The 20410-nt window shown below is 42.8% G+C and overlaps 1 protein-coding gene across 1 annotated transcript in view; it reads left to right on the top strand.

The window, feature by feature from the left end:
* lrrc4ba (leucine rich repeat containing 4Ba) overlaps positions 1-20273 on the top strand; it is a 31819-nt gene extending 11546 nt beyond the window's left edge. Inside the window, exons 2-3 of the mRNA XM_023413831.2 lie at positions 12076-12616; positions 15593-20273. Coding sequence (XP_023269599.1) covers positions 12371-12616; positions 15593-17554 — 2208 coding nt within the window. The 5' untranslated portion in view covers positions 12076-12370 and the 3' untranslated portion in view covers positions 17555-20273. The remainder of the gene's footprint in view (positions 1-12075; positions 12617-15592) is intronic.
* Positions 20274-20410: the final 137 nt, after the last annotated feature.

Here is a 20410-nt window from a genome sequence, read left to right as displayed (position 1 = left end):
ATGCTGAGGAAAGGAGCTGCAATGCTTCCTCTCCTACCTCCTTTAGCAAATACACTGGTGCATCCTTTACAAAAGGAAAGGAGATAAGGCCGCCCCACAGTTCCTTGCAACAGCAACATTTAAAGCACCGTACTATTATAGTTTCACCACAGTGGACCCACATAAATGTAGACACAACAGAGCAACTATTTTGTGACATGGTCAAAAACTCCTTTTATGTCTGAATATAAGTCACCCTGGCCCTTTGCTCAGTTCCTTATTTTTATTTAATTATCATTTTATTGGCTCATCTTTCTCTACTTCTATATTCCTTTAGTGTTATTATATTATTTCCACATTTCAATCCTGTTTGTTTGTTTTTTTGGTCTTATTTTCTACAATATCTACGTCGTTCTTTCCTCCGTTGAGTACCTGATGGTTATGTATGAACTGAAACATCCTATCCTACGAGGTGTAATCCTGTTTCTGCAGGAAACATTTATTGTCAGTGTGTTTATAGATGATTTCTTTAAAGAGCCTACGGTCTAAGTGCTAAGTACTCCACCCCACGGTTGTCGTTTCCTTATGAATTCTCCACATCTTTCTTTGACCTCATGATGTTTTCCATCAAGGTCAAGGAAAGGTGTTTTTTTTGACTGCAGCCAATGAAAGAAGATCTGGATTATGTCATTGTTTAAAAAAAAAAACACAATGTAATTTAATCTTAAATTCTTTTTTCCTCAACAAAAATATAGACAGTTTTTTTTTTAAACTCCATTTTAGTCTCCTCTGTTTTCATCAACAATGTTGTCTGGAGATTTAATCACAGTTATTGTTTGATGGCGTCAGTTTCGTCTCGTCTTCGTTGTTGGTCATTGACGAATATATGTCGTCACAGTTTTTGTTAACAAGCGTAACACTGATGTACAGGACTGGGTTTTGTAGTAAAACATATTAAATATCTATATAGATGAATGCAGTACCATTTTTTATTGTTTAACACTTACCTCTCCTTCAGAATGCCTCAGGTCTTTATAGGCTTGTTGCATCAATAATAATAATAGTGAACCACACTTCCACCTACTCCCCTTCTCCCTTCTGTCCCATTACAATGTGTACCAGTCATTTAATGATATCAGCCATCAAACACAGATCGAGTCAATAGGTAGGCCGAGTGTAATATGTTTCTACATAAACCTATACTTGTGGGGAAATCACTGTGAAATATCAGGGAGAAAAAAAAATCTATATGAAGTACAATAGCGGTGTTCTCACCTGAATCTGGCAGCGTGCTGGCATAACAGACCCCTGTCCTTAAATCCCTGTTGAAGGGGAGGGGGGGTTATCGACTGGCACCATTGATTCATCTGTACTAACATCTTACGTGTGTGAATATTTCAATAACCTGGGGGGGGCTTCTTCCCCTGGGAGCCAGACATGAATCAGGTATAACTGAGGCAACACAAAGGACGTTAATACACTATTAGTCACACTGCTTACAGTGTGTGTATGTGTGTGTGCGTGCGTGTGAGAGAGTGCGTGCGTGTGTGCGTGCATGCATGCGTGTGTGTGTGTGTGGGCAAATGACGTCAGGGCTTCATTCACCAGCAAGGCCAGTGCTCTTCCAGCTTTCTTTCAGTGCCAGGGGGTGGGAGGGTAAACACAGCGGAGGAGGCCCGCAGAGGAGACAGAGGGAAAGGAAGTGGGGGAGTGCGGGGCTTCCTCTCTCCCATCCAGCACAATACAACACAGCGGTGCCCCCCACCACCACCACCACCACCACACCACTCCCCATTTAAAAACTATTCACAAGCACCTTCTGTCACAGCCCAATATTCCCACCCCCAACCCCCCGTCCCTGATCATTAAAAAGAGAAAACCCTGTGCGTGACTCGGCCACTTCTGCTGAATAAAACTGCTTTTTTTTGTTTTCCATTAAATCAGAGCTTCTGTGTCCTGATGCAGAATTTCCCTTTTCATTTTTTTAAAAGCCCCCTGGTCTTTCATCCCAAAGTCAATTTTGCCTGGCAGTTAGTCAAATGCTTTAAATGTTTATAAGGGCCTGTGAAGAGTGTAAGCTTTAAGTGTGATAGACTACCCTGGGACCAGGAAGGGGCTGAGTGTGAGGGAAAAATGAGGCTAGATGAGCAGACTGAGCGAAAAATTAATGCTGGTTAGTAGCAGACTGTGGAAGGTCTGGATGGGATTATGGGCTAATAGTCTGGTTATAGAGAAACTGTCTCTGTGGCAGGATTATCATCTGACATGACTATGGAAAGATGCTGAAACAAATGAAATGTTTTGTTATATATTTCAATTTTAAATTTCTGAATGCACTTTTCAGCTTAGGTGGCATGGTTTATATTTAGTTTGAACTCTGTGTACTGTATATTATTCTGCATGAGCTGCTTTTTTCCCCCCCTGGCTGGGACAAACAAGATATTGCAGGCTGAGTGAGGAGCGCCAGCTAAGTGAAAATTTAGTGGTTGTTTTATGTTAACCAGCAGACACTGAGGGTAATCATATTAGCGCTGATTTATCATATCCTAAATTTGTCTGCTTCTTATGAGCTGTGCAGCAGCGAGATCACACTTGTGATAGAGCAGCTCCGCCTCGGCCCGGGAAGGCCTGGAGAAATTAACGTCTGGGAAAGTGAAAGACCTCACTGCAGCCTACTTGATTGTATTGTGGTCCGTCATATTCCCTTCTAATAAGAAGCAGTGAGATGAGACTGATTTGGTTTGGCGCTTTGTGTTCAAATGCAGTTCACTGGAGGGGGCAGCCTTTTTCAGAAATCTGAATCACTTTGTGAAATTATGATTGAGCTGATCTGGTATTTAGAGGACATTTGTCTGCTGGTCAAATGACTTTTAAATGATGAGAAAACTGCCACATCTCCATGGTACACAGTTGGATGCTGCATGCAAGAACTTGAGCATTCAGGAGTTAATATTGAGACAAAGTGTGAAGACAAAGAGATTGCTTGTAGAATTATCACAAATGAATCCAGCTCAGACTTGGGCCACATGTTTGTTTTTCTTCAGCCGCAGTATACGCCTGGTTCCACGGCCCAAATCTGGCCCATGTACAACATGCTTGTCAAATGCTACTTCCACATCTGGACTCCCTACTGGTGCACATACAGAAAAGCTTCTGGCTGTCAGCCAACAGCAGAGCATAACAGTACATGGGCCAGAGTCAGACAGAGGACCCAGGACTGTGCAACCTTTTTCTAGCAATTCATTGGCAATAAAATGCACCATTGCTCAATTCAATACACTCACAGGTTTTACTGCTGCAGCGTTACTTGGTTTGGTGACCATTAGCTTATGCTGGCTGATGTTAGCTAACTTTAGCTTAACTTTAGCTAAACATTGCTGTATAAAATACATTGATGGCAGCTGGCTAACTTTATGACTGCTCTTTACTTACAATAACATTTTGCTAGATGCTACATTTAGTAAATACATTTAGATGCAGTTGTTGTGCATTTTCAGACCTTCAATCTTACTGCGTCTCTTTCTGCTCTCCTAGCATTCATTGTTTTTGGCCACACTCACCCAGTGTACACTACCAGCACCAAACAAAACACAGACAAAATTAGCGACTAGCTGACGAAGACCATAGTGGAACGTTTAGCAGCTAAAGAGACACATATTTCCATCAGGAGTTAGTGAAGACCAAAAACAGCTAAAAGACAGTAAATATTTAATTCATATTAACAAAGTGGACAGAAACATGACTCCTCATCTGCTGGATTTGTAAATGAGCATATTTCTTGCTAACCTGTTTGTCATACCAGCTTAAAGGGTGATAATATGATGATATTGTGTTCACAGCTCAGTTCCCCACCCCCAGTTAGCCAAAAAAGTAGTCATCGTAGTTTTAAGCATTCACTTGTCCAGTGGTTCTCAACCCTTTTGACTTGTGACCTCTTAAAATGAAGAGATGTCTACTTGAGACTCCTCATCACAAGTTCTAGCCTCAGTGTGGATGGGAATTATTTCTTCGTACTTCATCTGAAGTGTTTTCAGAGGCCTGAAGAGGTCGAGGTATCCAGTGTTTGACAAAAAAAGAAAATTTTTTATTGTTTTTCTTTTGTATCTCATTGATCCATATCAAACCTCATTTTCTTAAAACGAGTTTTTAAAAAAAAAAAATCTGCACAGTACATTGGCATGGTGACACTATCAATCTGTTTCCAACAGAAATAAACTTGTTTCAGGGATCTGCAAGAAATTAAAGTCTGTATCTTGAAAAAAGACAGAAGAAGACAGATGTCTGTTCTGGAATAAAGAAAGATTTGATTTGATTTCATAAAATATTTGAAACAAATTGATATATATTGGAAAAGAAATCTACTCACCGCACTGAAAGATTTGAAGACTGCAGTTACTGGGGAAAATGACTTGGCATTGGCAATGACTTGTGATCCCCTAGATTTACTTTCCCCATGGCTACTGTATTGTGAGTGAAAGTAGCCTAAGCTTTTAGCATTGTGTAAAGTCCAAAGATCTCCAGTACATTCCATGTTAATCCAGAAGTTTTGATACTTAAAAATCTTGTCTTTTTTATAAGATAGACATCTTCAGTCAGGATAGTGTATAGATCTGGATTGATCAGGAGCACAGTGAGTGATCCAGTGAGTTGACCATTGGAGTAAGCACCAAAAATGTTTTGCACTCCTAAAAATGGAGTTCAAAAGAATCTCCACAAAGATAACAGAGTGGGGGACAATCCTCTGTTCACTTGTCCCTTGAGACTCCGCCCCCTAGCGATGCCTCAAGGAGTCAAGATTCTTGTGAGGAGACGTCCCCTCATTGCCGTTGGCATTCATACTGAAATGGGAGACAGAGGGTTGGAGGGAACAATCCAGGAGGTGGATCTGGGTTCTAACTCTTGCCCTCTTCGTCACCCTGCTACACTAACTCCCTGCCAGTCGTAAAGCAATTAGACCACAAGCATTGTTCCTGTTTACAGACATCTTGTGTGCTGCAAATTCTGCGAGATTGTTTCTGAATCGTTTTTTATTGGTATCTGTTATGTGGGCTGTTAAGGCCGATATTGATGCCGTTTAGATCGAAGGAGCCAATTTCCCTCAGAATTTTATTTTTCTCTGGGTGGTAAAGCCTCTGGAACAGCGGTTACTGCAGAACATGGGCTATCTGAAAGACGGTGACATAAGGGAAGTGCTTTCTGTGGAATCTGGTCTTTGGATTCAGTTCAGATTAAGAGATTCAGACAGTGTTGTTGATCAATATTGATATTGATCAGAAAAACATTATCACATTCATCATATCAAGTATAGACCATCGCTAATTGAATTTTAATAAGAAAGGAAATTGATTGACTGAATCATCAGCTGCCCATACCATCCCTCATATAACAGAAGTATCAGCAGCTGTGGTACAGTAGCTAAAATCTGTTTTACGTTATTACTTCAAATTACTTCCTTGTCTCAGAAATTGAGGCGTGTGAGAACGAATTTTCCACTGTCTTAAAGCCTCACAGACTAAACCCTGATTGGGGAGATGTCACTGCGATCAGGAAAGGTCATGGCTTTATTCCCACCGCACAAACCAACATTATTAGCTTTTCTCTCTCTTTTTTTTTTTTTCCTCTTCGGCTGTTTGTGGCTGTTTGTGGCTGCATGAGCTGCCATCTTGGTGTGTGCCAAGTCATTATAGATGGACCTCCATGCTGATGTGGAGACGGGACACTGGAGAGAAGGAGCGTACTGTTCGACTCCCCACTTGGTCGAACTGTCCTGGTCCACCCTCCAGCTGTCTCTCACTCTTTGTATCAGGTAGAAAAGTTTCCATTCATGGTCAGTACGCTCTGCTGATCATCCCTCGCTTCTGGTGGAGAAAGAAGAAGCAAAATACTCCTTATTCTCCCCCCTGACATTATGGCTCTGTGGTCACAGGCAGAGATGTAGTGGAGGGTAAAATTATCCAAACTCAATTACCCAACCTTTAGAGGCTGACATAAATCTTTATGAAATAAAATTTGCAGGATACATCATTGCAGAAATGATCAGAAAACATGAAGATAGTTTTTTTTTTTTTTTACCTCTTCAATCCTACGGAGCCTTTGGCAAGTCAAACATAAAAAATTCATACTGGGCAACCATGCATTGATCAGATGCACAAAAATTTGTTTTAAAATCCTGTGAAGATCGTAAAGATAAATAAGTCAGACCACATTACACAGAAGTATTGTGTCTGCAGAAAAATGCACAAGACGTCTAGAATTTTTCATGTGATGGAATCATTCAGCCTCAAAAAATGGTCTTGAATTTTAATATTTTATAGAGCCGAGATTATACTGTATATGTAACAGTGAAGGGAAAAATGTTTTATTTAACTTTGAAGCTACTCTTTGAAGCTCAAGGGAAAATTTAAGAGAAATACTGGGAACGCTCTGAGTTGACGATTAAGGGAGGGGTGGGTGGGGGGATGAATTCAATTTTTTTGTCATTATATTTAAAGGCTCAGTGGTTTTGCATGTTTTAGCCGATCTGCTACCAGTCACTTATACTCTATACTCCAACTAACCTTTTTGCAAAACATGCTACTGTGTTTTAGCAAGAATCCACTGTTTTCTATTCATTTCCCTATCACAGAAAAATCTATTAGCGCACTTAAAACCTGCTTGTGCTACTGTAATCCACCACACTGAACATCAACTCTGCATTAATTTTCACATTTTTGTTGTGAGGTAATGCAGTGCAGACTCTTCAGCTGAATTAATTAATGAAAACAGTGGCTGCCTGGAAGTGTAGGGGAAAAGGTCTTTAAAAAGTTTTAAACCTTTCACTGGAAAATGGTTTTCAAAAAATGTTAAGTGCCGATGGTTTAGTAAAAGTCCCTATGAATGTAAGTCCAATATTTACTCTGCTTTTAGCTCTGTTTTTGGCTCATCTCACTCCTGAGGGACATATCTGGCTCTTTAGCTGCTAAATGCTCCCAAACGCTGCTCCACTATTTTCACCAGCTTCGTTTCTTACTTTTTCTTTTCTGCTGATTGTAGGCCGGTGGTGCACAGTGGGTTTACTTTCTCTGAAAACAGCTGCCTGCTGCGGCTGAAAACGATGCTATCAGAGTCGCGAGAGTGAGCCAAAACAATGAGCTGAAAGATGCTAAAAAGCTCCGCAGAGTCCACTGAGGGGGACTGTGTGATGAATCTCTGTGGGTTCCTCTTCAGGACTTCACACATATCCATTGTTAATATAAAAATATTGATTATAGGCGCTCATAAATTATTTGTGACTAAATAAGCAAAAATATTAGTTAAAATTTAGAAAAAACATGCAGGAAAATACAATAAGTGTCATCATGTTTTGATTCAGATGATACTAAAATCTGTTTGGTTCATGGCAATATGTGACATCATCTCTTTATAGACGGAGCCGAGCCTCCTTCAGACCACAGAGAGAAGCGAAGACGAAACCACAAATATGGAAATCTCTCATTTTGTATAACCAAAACTGTTTTTGACTTAGACAGAAAATATGTGTTTTCATGTAGAAGCCCATATTAAGAAGGTGACTGAGGGCCTTTGAGGTGCTTTTTTCATGCCCATTTAATTTCTATTTAATCTCCAGAATGTCAGTTTGCTTACCTTTTAATCTGCCACTGCATCATTACTCATAGGAAAGATGACCCTGACCTTTACATGTGTGATTTATGGTTGTTTGTCATTTGGGGCGACGTGCTGGGGGCGAATTCAAGTGCATCATCGGTGCTAAAAACATAAATGCAGTAATGCAGCCTCATGGTTTTCGGAGCGCTGTTGTCATTCACACTCATGTTTGCTCTGTGCCATTTGTGTATGAATGTGTATAGGGTGCTAATGAGGGAGGAGGAGGAGGAGGAGGAGAAGTGGGGTGGATGTGGAATTGGTGGGATACAGCTGGACGGAGTGGGAGACTGTGGTGAATAGGTAACCATGGTAACTCTGTTGGCTAAGATTTGAATGCAGAGAGAGGAGAGAGAGCAAAAGGGGGGGAAAGGAAGCTGCAGTGTGTTTGTGTGCGGCGGATGGAGAATTAAAAGTGTATGTGTGTGTGTGTGTGTGGGGGTGGGGGGTGGGTTTAGGGTTCAGGGTTCATATGAATCATTGTTGCAGGTTAATCTTTCATCAAACTGCGAGGTCAGTGCAGCGTTTACCCCCACCGGTGGACACTACAGTGTGCCACGCGGGGGGAGAAATGGGGGTCCAGGAAATAGGCAGTAGTGGGGAGGAAGTAAGTGTAAGGAAGGCAGCTGGGAGGGGAGATGGGGAGATGGAGAGAGGGGTGGGTGAATGAGTTTGCAAAAGAGTTCACAGAGATTAAGAGAGTGTACCTACTTTTATAGAAGGAGATGAGGGATAGGCGGAGGATAGATGAGGAAGAGGACAGAGGATAAGGAAGGGACAGTTACAGGTAGTGACTATTGTAACATGTGGATAGTGACAGCACAGAGGCAGAACACAATCAACCAGCCTCTAACCAGCTGTCAGCTCCAACTAGTCTCAGTCCCACCCACCCAACATCTGAGCTACCATCTTAACCTCAGCCTCAGCCGACTCTTTCTTTCTTTCTTTTTTTTTTCTCCGCACCTTTCGACTCTGCTCAGACGCTGTCTACCTGAAATAGCTCTGGCACTTAGTTTTTGCTGGCAAGAAGAAAAAAAAAAGAAGAAAAAAGGTGGCTGGAAATTAAAATACGTAAAAAAAAGAAAAAAAAAAGGTGAGAGTCGATCCAAAAATAACACTTGAGTGGCTCTTTATCCATCGGCGCTGGCACGGCTGTGTGTCGGGATACAGACGAAGGGCAGTTGCAGGTTCCTGATGGATGTTGCACCGTTGCAGTTGCAGTTGTTGCCGTTGCCGTCCCACTACTACTACTACCGCTGCTCTGCTGTGCTGTCTGACCAGAGATGTTGCTGCCGATATGATTTATCATAGTGTCCTTGTGTATGTTTTAATGTCATTGAACTACCAGGTACGCATTATTGATCAATCCTACCCCCACCCATCTAACCCCACATCTCCTCCCACTCATCCAGCGCTTAAGAGAAGCCTCTCTCTCTCTCTCTCCCCATCTCCACCTGTTTCATATTCATCCCCTTGTATTGTCTCTTGCCTCCATCGCTCTCTGTTTTATATGCGTCTCTGTGTTGTCATTCCCCTCCCTCCATCTCTCTCTGTTTTATATTCATCTCTCTATTGAGCCCCCTCCCTTCTCTCTCTCTCTCTCACTGAGCGAGAGATTATTAATATTAATGTGTCTCTTCTTCTCTCCCTCCCTATTTTCCCTCTTCCACGTTTTTTTAATATCTTTCTTTTACTACTGATCTCTTTTCTGCTCTTCCCACTATTTATACCTCTCTCTGGGTCTTTATCCCTCATCATCCCTTTCACTCAACCTTCCCTCCATCCGTCTCCATCTCTATCTCTTTCTTTCTCTCTCTCTTTCTCCGGCCCGCTCTCTGCAGCTGTTCAGTATTCATCTATTACTGTAGTGTTGATAATTCCCTTCTCTGCCTGCAGCCATACAGTCATCTATCAGATTAATAATCCTTCTCTCCTTCTCCCCCCCCCCCCCCTTCTCCATCTCCTTTTCTTACTGTGCCAAGTGAGGATGCTCGGCGTGTCAAATAAGTTTGCGTGTCAAAGTCCCATCATTACAACCATTATCATTAATAACCGTATCTAGATTGCTGGATGCCCTTATTTAAGGTTATCCAGGTCTAAATAACCTGCAGAGGGGGAGAGGGGCTCCGTGCCTTCTCCGGGCTGGTGGGGCCTGACTTTACCCGGCCATCTATTAGTGTTAAATTGGACTGCACCAATCGCTACCGTTCTAATGCCCCTGGAGCGTGCAATGCTGTGCTCATACAGGACTGGAATTAGCATTTCAGTCCCACTGCTGCGTCTGTGCCGCTGCAAAAAAAGTGACACTTCTTGCTGGTTTAAATCTCGTATTGTTTTTAAGGACTGGAACCTGCTTTGATAAGTATGAATTTAATTATAGGTTTTGAGGGCAGCATGTTCAAACATCAATATATCACTGTTGTATTAATTGTTATACCTTTGTATAATTAGCATTAACAAATGAGACGGTTGCTGAGATGACTGGAAGCCTCTACTTCACACCGTCGGTGTTATTAATGGTTCTTGATAGCAAGACCACATGTCCCATAAACCCTGTTGCTTCCTGTCACAAAGTGGATGTTGGTTTTCGGGAGCCATTTTTCCTTTCACTCCTTCCACCATCTGCCCTTGCAAGAAACCCGTTCAGTCTTTATCTTTGTTTGTGCTGGAAGAATGACAGATTTCCTGTGAAACGCAACACTGTTTGCCAATAGAGAAATGTAGTTTGTAGTTTTAAACCCAAAAGTATCTGAGCCATCGGTTCCCTCACCACATTTTGTCTTTGTTAAATTGATTCTGTGGTTAGTTTACACACTTTTCACATTTTGTTCCACAGATTATAAATTACACCTGCTAATATCACAGCCACGACTTTTTGATGTTTGTCTTTCGCTTCATATCGATTGCTTGTGGGAGATTATTTTGTTGAACAAAGTATGTTCTGTTTTATATTTCTTCCCTTTCTCCTTTAAAAACCAAATTGGTGCTGAAACGATTGGCTGATTAATCAACAGAAATCTAATCCATGACAGTTTTCATAATTGATTAACAATTGAAGTCATTAATCAAGAAAAACTGGATAAAGCTTCACAAGTGTGAAAATTTGCTGCTTTTTTTCCATTTTACATCTTGCGGATTGAAAACATTTTTTTATTCTGGTTTTGATTGTTGATCTGACAAAATAAGCTCCTTATTAACCCCAGGTAACTTCTGATGGGCATTTAGCAATTTTATTGTATTATTGTATTGTATTGCAAGTAATAAATAAACTGATTATATAGCTACCTAAAATGCTGCTGTTCAAAAAAATGACCCGAAGTTTCAACAGTGTGCAGGACTCTCTCTCTCTCTCTCTCTCTCTCTCTCTCTCTCTCTCTCTCTCTCTCTCTTATCATCCTATCTGAATATGCTGTACTGTACGTGTGCACTGGACACATTTTCTGTAGACATTTTACTGAATAAATTAGTTGATGATGATAAATTGATAATGAAAATAGTTGCAGTGCTTTCCAGTCTAAAACTTGATGCAACATTTCCCAGACTGGAACCTACTGTAGCTCCATCATTGCTCGACTGTTTCAGCGCAGAGGTTCACCGACAGGAGAGGGAAACCAGGCAGATACTTGGGGCCCCCAAGGGGAAAAGGGGCCCCCTAATGGCGACCCCATATTGCCACATTTTGCAATGAAAACTATAAACCCCCTTAAACCTAGCATAAAGATACCATACAGTGCACTGCTGTTGCCCCAAAAACCCCTAATTGGGGTGTTTGACAATGTGTGCGTAGCTAGCATCTAACCATTGCCTGAATGTGAGGCATTCAGGGAACATCTGTAAACTGCAGGGTCTACTGATAGTCTGCATGTGAGGCATTTAGGGGACATCTGTAAATTGCAGCATCTGCCAATAGTTTACGTGTGTGGGGGGTGAGGGTTGTGGTGGATGTGCTTTTTTGCTTGGGCCCCCCCAGGGTCTAGGATCGCCACTGTTCCAGCGTGATTGTGTGTGACGCAGCTCATCTGTTCGCAATTATACCAATGTTTCAAAAATTAATGTCTTCCTGATTTATTCATGTTTACATGCTAAATGCAGCCCTGTACAGACAGAAATATCCTGTTGTCCCACTTCAGGCTGCATGTTTTCGTTGTGTTTCTGTCCCAACACCTCGAACCATTAATTACAGAGATCGGCTTCCACCTGCCCCGGCTATAAGGATTTGATTTCTGACAAAATGTCTGCTCAGGGATTATGTGGGATTTGATATGAGCAGTGACACAGAAGTTCTAATGCTTCTCAAAGATTTTCTGACAGGCTGTCCCATGATAAGCTATACTGTAGTTGTCTACCTATTATTTGTTCTGTTCATTCTCTGTTGGTGAAAACACGAAGCACCGTGTGTGTTCTGCCTTTAATATCTGCTCTCTCTTTGTCTCTCTCTCTTTTGTTCTTCCACAGTAACTCCTGGGTTCTTTTCACTTCACAAAAAGCCTCGCTCGAATCCCCAGACAGCACGAGAGAAAAAAAAGGGAGTAACATCTGTTTATCTGCATATTTCTATGTTCAAAAAACAAGAGGAAAAAACAGAGAGATCGACAGAGGACAGAAGACATCTCAGAGGATGCGGAATTAGAAAGAACAAATTGCCGCTGGAGAACCAAAGGGAAAGTGAAGCTTTTCTCGCAGATCCACCAGAGTGGAGTCACCTCACCTGCACCTTCGGATTAAAGAGCAGGGTCATGTCCCAGTTGCCATGCGCATCGCCACGCTGACCTGCCTTCCCGGCCCTTCCCCCTTCCTCTTTCTATTGGCCCAGCTGCTACTGCGGCTCCTCCTCCCTGGGCCGGAGTTGGTGGGAGCCGCCTCCTCCTGCCCCTCCCTCTGCACCTGCTCCAACCAGGCCAGCCGAGTCATCTGCACCAGGCAGAACCTGGAGCAGGTGCCGGAGAGCATATCAGTCAACACGCGATACCTCAACCTGCAGGAGAACTCAATACAGGTAAATACAGGCTCTGGTCAAATCATGTCCTGTCGGTGGCAGGACACACATGACAAAAAGTTTTGCACGTATCACACGCAGATGATACATAAATGTAGGTGACAGTAAAACACATCTTTTAATTTGAAATATATTCCCATTATTTATCGCTGTAAGTCGTATCAAATGATATAATTTAATGGTTGTCTGAAAATATTGATTTCTCTCAGCTGCTAGTTGTTTCTCATATAGCAGGGACCGACTGGAGGTCAGGGTTCACTCTCACTTTCATTTACAACCACATGGCAGCATAAATCACACTGAGAAAACACACATTTTATCATTTCATACATGTCTGTGCCTCATGTAGTCTTTTCAGTGCGCAGCGTATTGACACATCTTAATACAGTTATCGATTTCATTTGTTATAAGTCTAGCTATTTATATGGTTATTGATACAAGAGACAAATCCCGTGTGACAGATTGAGGATTTTTTCCTTCCACACACAGACACTAATATACTTATGTGTCTTCTTTTTTTGCCCATAATCATAAGGAACATTTGCTTTTGCAGCCAGTAGAGGATGTTAGGATTAACTTGTTGATACAGGTTTTCTTTGAGAAACTGAAGTTGTGAGAGAAGACAGAGGAGTGAGGCAGCGGTAATGGTAGGAAAAGGGGCACTTAAGCCTCTGCTGAACTGAGGGAATATTTTATGAATTGACACCGTGCTGCCTTTTGTATGCATTACCAATTTATCTAGAGTCCCTAGACGTCGTTTTGTGGCTTTACAGCTGCAAGGGAAGATCATTTAACAACAGACCATCGATACAAAGCACATGAATCTCTACATTTATAAACAGAGTGGGTTGATTTTACTCTTTGCAGCAGCATTTGAAGTAATTGGATTCCTCTTCATGTTGCTGACAGTGCTTTGTTCTTTTTTTTTTTAATTCTTTAAAAAAAAAAAAATTCATTTCCACCACATTTTATCTCCTCTAATGAAAAGCAACGAGCATCCTGAACGCTGCTAAAGTTGTCCACTGCATCTCTTATCATGTCAAAGAGCAGCCTGACATCCCCTGCTCCTCAGAGAAAACATCTTATTAAACGTTATGTGACGTTAACGGAGCATAAATGGGACATCATGCCTCATGATTTGGTATGTGAGTTTTTTAAGAGACACTGCTCACAGGAGAAAATAAAAAAGAAATAAAGAAATAATAACAATTTTCGTCGCGTTTCGTTTTTAGCCTACAAATTCCGATTCGGTTTGTCGTATCCTGCAGCCCCACTTGAAATGATTAAAAATCTAAAAATGTTTTAACACCTGAAGGCATCCTAGATTCTCAGGCTTATTTTTTCCTTCACTGAGTACCCTGAGAGTAAAGCCTTGACAGCTCCCACCCCCTCTTAACATCCCCACCCGTCCCCCCTCCCTCCATCTTTGCCTAAACCCCTCCCTCCTCCCCCCTTCCTGCTCTACATACAGAAGAGGCAATGGCCTGACTCCAGGAGTCTCTGTGCGTCTCACAGAGGGCTTTGGCCACACAAAACTCAAACAGTCAGAGATTTAAGGGGCTTTTAGTCGCGCTCACTAGCTGTCTGTCTTTCACCTCTCGCCAAATGAGCTCCAGTTGGACCGCACTGATGCAAGTCCACGCCGTCCAGGGCCTGTGGCACCCATGTTTTTCATCATGTCCTACTGCAGAAACACATCTCTTTTAGTTGTTCACTTCTAAAACACATTAAAGAAAAGTGTCACACAGAATGTTTAGACAATTTTTTTTTTTTTTCAAATGTTAATTTAGTTTTATATTTTTACCTTCTGTAGTGATTTGTGTAGACACTTTATGTTAATAGTCCAACACTGATAATCACCTTATTATCGAGGGATTATCAGTGTCAGTAGAAATTCCCCTGAGTGTCCCTAAAACAACAGTGTGAAAAGCACTTCAGTGTCTGGAATAGGTAAGGTCAGGGTCAGGAAGAGGACTGGGTTTACAGTTGGTTTACCATAGGGCTCAGAGATGTAACGAAAAGTCAAGAGTTAAGCACCTGCTTTTCGTCACGTTTGCTGAGTTTAAGCACTTAACTCCAAATTAAGTGTGATCTTTTTTTTTTTGGTCATTTTTTGACTATGAGTGCCCCATAAGATGTGCTATGCCCTGGTACCACAACCTTAGTATGGTCACTTATTTTTCACCCTTATTTTGGAGGTGAAACTAAATCTGAGCTGAGTGACCCTTCAAAACAATACAACTGTGCCGGTCAGGATTATGGCTTTGGCACTATTTTCAACCTTTTTTTTTTAGTGGATCAGAGCTCTCAGTAAGACTCTCAGTCCATCTCCTGATGCATATTGTTTTTTCAATAACATGAAAGGTTCAAATGGGGCCAGGGTGGCTCTTAGAGCTAAAACAGACGCTGTATGTTTACCTGGCTCGTGTTGCTGTCAACAGTCGGAGGGGATCCGAGGGGATTTCATGCAGACAGCAGCAATCATTTGGCTGGAAGGGTCAGCTGTTATCATTATGAGCAGAGAAATTAATTATCTATATTTGTATGGTTTATTAATTTGAACATGCGTTTAGCTACATTTTTGCCTTTGAATCATTCTTTTACAATGTTTTTTTTTTTTCTTTCATAATGTATTGCAAACCATTTAGTTTCCTATGATAAATCAAACATCAACTGAGTAAATAAAACTTGTACTTTTAGGAAAGCTATATGTGATCCTGATAACAATAACACATGACAGACAATTAAACATTTTGTATTTGATTAAAACAGAAACAAGAGAACACCCTGATTTTGTCACAAATGGCTCTTCTAAAACACAACAGATAGTCCACATTTTCACTTCATCTGACACCTTCCCTTGTCGGTTGTAACCCCACAAAAAACTTAAGTAACAAACATTTGAATGTCTGATTGTAATTTACATTAACCATTCTACATGTTGTATCGTAACGTTATCACCGTCTGTCCTTCCAGGTCATCAAGTCTGACACCTTCAAGCACTTGAGGCACCTCGAGATTCTCCAACTCTCCAAGAATCAGATCCGTCAGATTGAAGTTGGAGCATTCAATGGCCTCCCCAACCTCAACACACTGGAGCTCTTCGACAACCGCCTCACACTGGTGCCATCACATGCCTTTGAGTACCTCAGCAAGCTGCGGGAGCTGTGGCTGCGCAACAACCCCATTGAGACTTTGCCAGGCTATGCCTTCCACCGCGTGCCCTCGCTACGTCGCCTGGACCTGGGTGAGCTCAAGAAGTTGGATTTCATCTCCGACGCAGCCTTTGTGGGCCTCATCAATCTACGGTACCTGAACCTGGGCATGTGTGGACTGAAGGACATTCCCAAACTGACAGCCCTTGTGCGTTTGGAAGAGCTGGAGCTGTCAGGAAACCGGCTGGAGATCATCCGACCCGGTTCCTTTCAGGGCTTGGTGTCCCTCCGCAAGCTGTGGCTCATGCACTCACAGGTGTCCGTCATTGAGCGCAATGCTTTCGATGACCTGAAAAACCTGGAAGAGCTCAACCTGTCCCATAACTCCCTGCACTCTTTGCCCCATGACCTCTTCACACCCCTTCACCAGCTGGAGAGGGTACACCTCAACCACAACCCCTGGGTCTGCAACTGTGATGTGCTTTGGCTTAGCTGGTGGTTGAAAGAGACAGTGCCCAGCAACACCACCTGCTGTGCCCGCTGCCACGCTCCCCCATTCTTAAAGGGCAAGTACATTGGAGAGCTTGACCAGAGCCACTTCACCTGCTATGCGCCTGTCATTGTGGAGCCACCTACAGACCTCAACGTCACTGAAGGTATGGCTGCTGAGCTGAAGTGTCGCACAAGCACCTCCACGACTTCTGTCAACTGGATCACCCCTAATGGCACCCTAATGACCCATGGCTCTTACCGGGTGCGGATATCTGTCCTGCATGATGGCACGCTCAACTTCACGAACGTCACCCTGCGGGACACAGGCCAGTACACCTGCATGGTCACCAACGCTGCTGGCAATACCACGGCAACCGCAGTCCTCAATGTCACTGCTGCTGATGCTAGTGTTAACTACACCTACTTTACAACAGTCACCGTGGAAACAGTGGAGACTCCAGGAGATGAAGATTCTGCACTGATTTCCATCAATGAAACCTTCATCCGGGTTCATCCTGGCCCGACTCCCTCGGGCCACTTGTGGCCGGAAGGTGTTTCTACTACAGCCTCCTCTCTGTCAGCCGGCTGGTCCTCCTCCTCTCCTCGAGCCACCCGCCCCACCTTCACTGTGCCCATCACTGAGCCAGGCTTCTCAGGCCTAGATGATGTGATGAAGACCACCAAGATCATCATTGGCTGCTTCGTAGCCATTACCTTCATGGCAGCGGTGATGCTGGTGGTGTTCTACAAGCTGAGGAAGCAGCACCAGCTGCACAAACACCACGGCCCCGCTCGCGCCATCGAGATCATTAATGTGGAGGATGAGCTGGGGGCCGGGGCCAGTGGTCGAGGCAGCGGCATCTCAGGAGGGTCCACCGTGACGCAGAGCGGCAGCAGTGGAATAGGAGGGGGCCAGAGCCTCAGGCTGCACCACCCAGAGATGGTCAACCTGCCGAACCTGGCTCGATCAGACCACCTCAACCACTACTATAAAACCCATCACTTCAACAATATGATGAGCCTGGGCATGGGCACAGGTCCTGGTGTGGGCCTCAACAACAACAACAACCCCTCGCCTTGCTCTCAGTCTCAGAACACATCCATATCCTGTTCCCAGGTTCCAACCTCCACCAGTGGGGGAACACCCACAGGTGGCACCCTGCCCTCCCCTGTGCCCCTGCCCCAGTTGGGCCTGCACAGTTCTCTGAAAGGCCTAATGGGGAAAGGCCAGAATGAGCCACTGCTCTTTAAGAGCGGCTCCAAAGAAAATGTGCAAGAGACTCAAATCTGAGTAAAAGTGAGAGTGGAAGTATGAGGTAAGGAGAAAGGGATGCTAGATAGAGACAGTGATACAGAAAGCGCCTGGGAGTGTATGAGACTGATTGTAGCCTACTGTCCTCATGGACAGATTCCAGAAAAGATGAAATTTCACATAGTCACTGCTTTGTGTTGTCAATCTGTTGACAGAGAGAAGCAGATAGGAGGACTGAAGGAGACAGAATAGGATATCTGATCAGCACTAGTCCCACAATAGCATCTGCCCATACTTTTCAACTAAATCAGGCACAAACACATGATGTAAACCACATACATCAGAATCATTCAGTTTCCTGTGCAACCTGCTATAGTCTTTGCCAAAGTCCAAGATGGAGCCAACTCTTTCCATTTGCGTCCACAATCACAAATAGTGGAAGTGGCTATGAATAATACACATGTGCAGTGAGCCTGTCTAGGTTTTATACAGTTTGCGTCGTATATTTCCAGACACATTCAGTGTATATATTTGGAGGGAGACATAATATTGGCCATTGAACATGTTGTCAGATTAGTGTTTGGCAGAGACACTGGATGACAAACAATGGTTTGGGTGAGCGGTACGGCTCCAGGTTTTCCAGGAAGCACTAAAACAGAACAGAGGAAGCAAAATTAGAGCAGCGCAGCGACTCTGTCCAGGACACACACATCAGACTAGTGCTTTGCAGGGTGACAGAACAACAATTGTGTTTTTCAGAGTGGTTTCACTCTCACTTTCTCACTTTTTTCCCCCTTTCACACTTTAACTGGCTACTGTCTTCTTTGAAGGAGGAGAGAAACAGAGTGGGTTATAATGGGAGAGGAACAATCCCATCTCATAAAGGACAATGAGAGATGAAAAAAGGACAGAAAGTACATATTATATATACCGTAAATATATTTTCATTCAAAGAAATAAATTATAAAGAATCTTTATCAAGCTTCTGACTGAAAACTACAACGTCTGATGAATATATAAAAAAAACACACACACACACACACACACACACAAACACACACAAACACACACAGCTGTTGTAGTGGCCCTCCCTTACAACTTTTCTCAACTTGGGGCAAGATGGCCGCTCCAACTGTGCCGCATGAGGACACATGAGGGCGAGCGGCGTCCGTTGAGAAAGAGCTGAAACGAAAACCTGGCAAAGGTGAATTCGAGTGAATTTATTTTGGTCTCAACATTTTTTTTTTTTTTTTGTAGCCACATGAAATGTTTTCCCTCTCCTGTCGCTTTCACATAAAAAGGGTCACTGGAGAAAAGGGGGGGGGGGCATCTTTAGGCCCCACTGCGAAAAATATGAAACACGACCACAGCTCTTCATCGTTTGGTTTCCAGCTCAGCTGCAGTATTAATAATAACGATCAAGATGGTAATAATGATAACACGCTTGAGCTTTGTTTGTCATAATGGTCGTTTGATGATTAACACGTTAAATGGTCAGCGATATGTTACTGTACATATTACTCAAAAGTTGCACATGCTAAAAACCAATTCTAGATTTGATCAACATTCGGTTTCAACACATAGGATCTGTCACCATGGTGATATGACATGTTATTATGTTATCATTATTATCATTCATACGACTATTATTATTACTACCTGTGCCTACAAATAGCTGAGAAGTACTTTTTTTTTTCATTTGTATATGACACTGAAGTTGTTTTATGACTGATCCTGTTGGACTTCGGCTGATGAAGGGTGGCGGGAAGGACTCAGCGCGCCACTAAGTGAACTCCACACGCATCAGCAGGAAATAACCTGGCCCCCTCAAAATGGCTCCCTCAGTCCAGCCCCCACTGACTCCGTGCACTCTGATGTCTCAAGCAGTCAGGACCCCCCCACCCCACCCCACCCACCCCTCCCCATGTTATCACGCATTAAGGAACAGGACATGAACCTTTGATGAAGACTGCTCCTTTGCAGAGGATTATTTCACAACTGTATCTCAGTGTTATCGTGTGTGAGTGGATTTCATGGCAGCAGGGAGCTAAATGGACGACAGGCATTGCTGAGCATTTTTAAAGGTAAGCGAAGCCCGTTCAGTGAAGGAGGAGATGACATACAGTAACAGTATACAGTGGTGGGTGAATTTTTTTCTAAAGAAAAAGGACAATTCAATGAAAAAATATAGAACCTTATAGATCTCTTTTAAAAAAAAAACAAAACTATTACGATAAGTGTTTTTCATTTTGGGTTTTTACCTAGTTTGATTATTTTCTGTTTTTTTAAATCAAGTGTTATCTTTATTGTAATATTGTTATTGTTATTATAATTAGCTAATTACACTGGTTATAATTATGAGAGATGTTCTGTTAGCAGAGGTCACTTTGAAAATTAAAAAAACCTGGCACATAAAATGGCAGTTGAAGTTTGTGAAATTTGGTGGCTATTTTTTTTTTTTTTTTTTTTTGTTCTAATCAACTTTAATTGTAGTATCACTCTTTGTATCCCTTTGGCTCTGCTTGAGATGAGACAGTGAATGTGAAGTGGGTCCTTTTTTTCTGCACAGGGGGACAGGAAAGACCCTGCTATGGTTTACAAGCTCACTCACGCTCGCTCTGTGCTTTCCTGAATGTCATCACCATCACAGTGCTCAGAGTGCGATTGCGCTATGTCAACACCTTGTTGCCATGACTACACGCTCAGACTAATGCGCCAAACGGCGTCACCATCGCCGCCTCGTAAGGCACCCTGTTGCCCCTTGTCAGTCACGTTCCATTGAGGTGCCATATCTCGACAAAGTCGGCTAGTGTTCCTTCAGTGGCAGCAAATCAACCTGAGCATTGTACCAATGTCCTCACATAAAACACACCCCCCCTCCTCCTCCTGTTCTCC

The sequence above is a fragment of the Seriola lalandi genome, unplaced genomic scaffold (assembly GCF_002814215.2).
Source record: "Seriola lalandi dorsalis isolate HSWRI2012SDOR001 ecotype SW California unplaced genomic scaffold, Sedor1 jcf7180002054519, whole genome shotgun sequence".
Taxonomy (NCBI): Eukaryota; Metazoa; Chordata; class Actinopteri; order Carangiformes; family Carangidae; genus Seriola; species Seriola lalandi.
The sequence above is the reverse complement of the archived record's forward strand: the minus strand, read 5'-3'. Positions and strand labels throughout refer to the sequence as shown.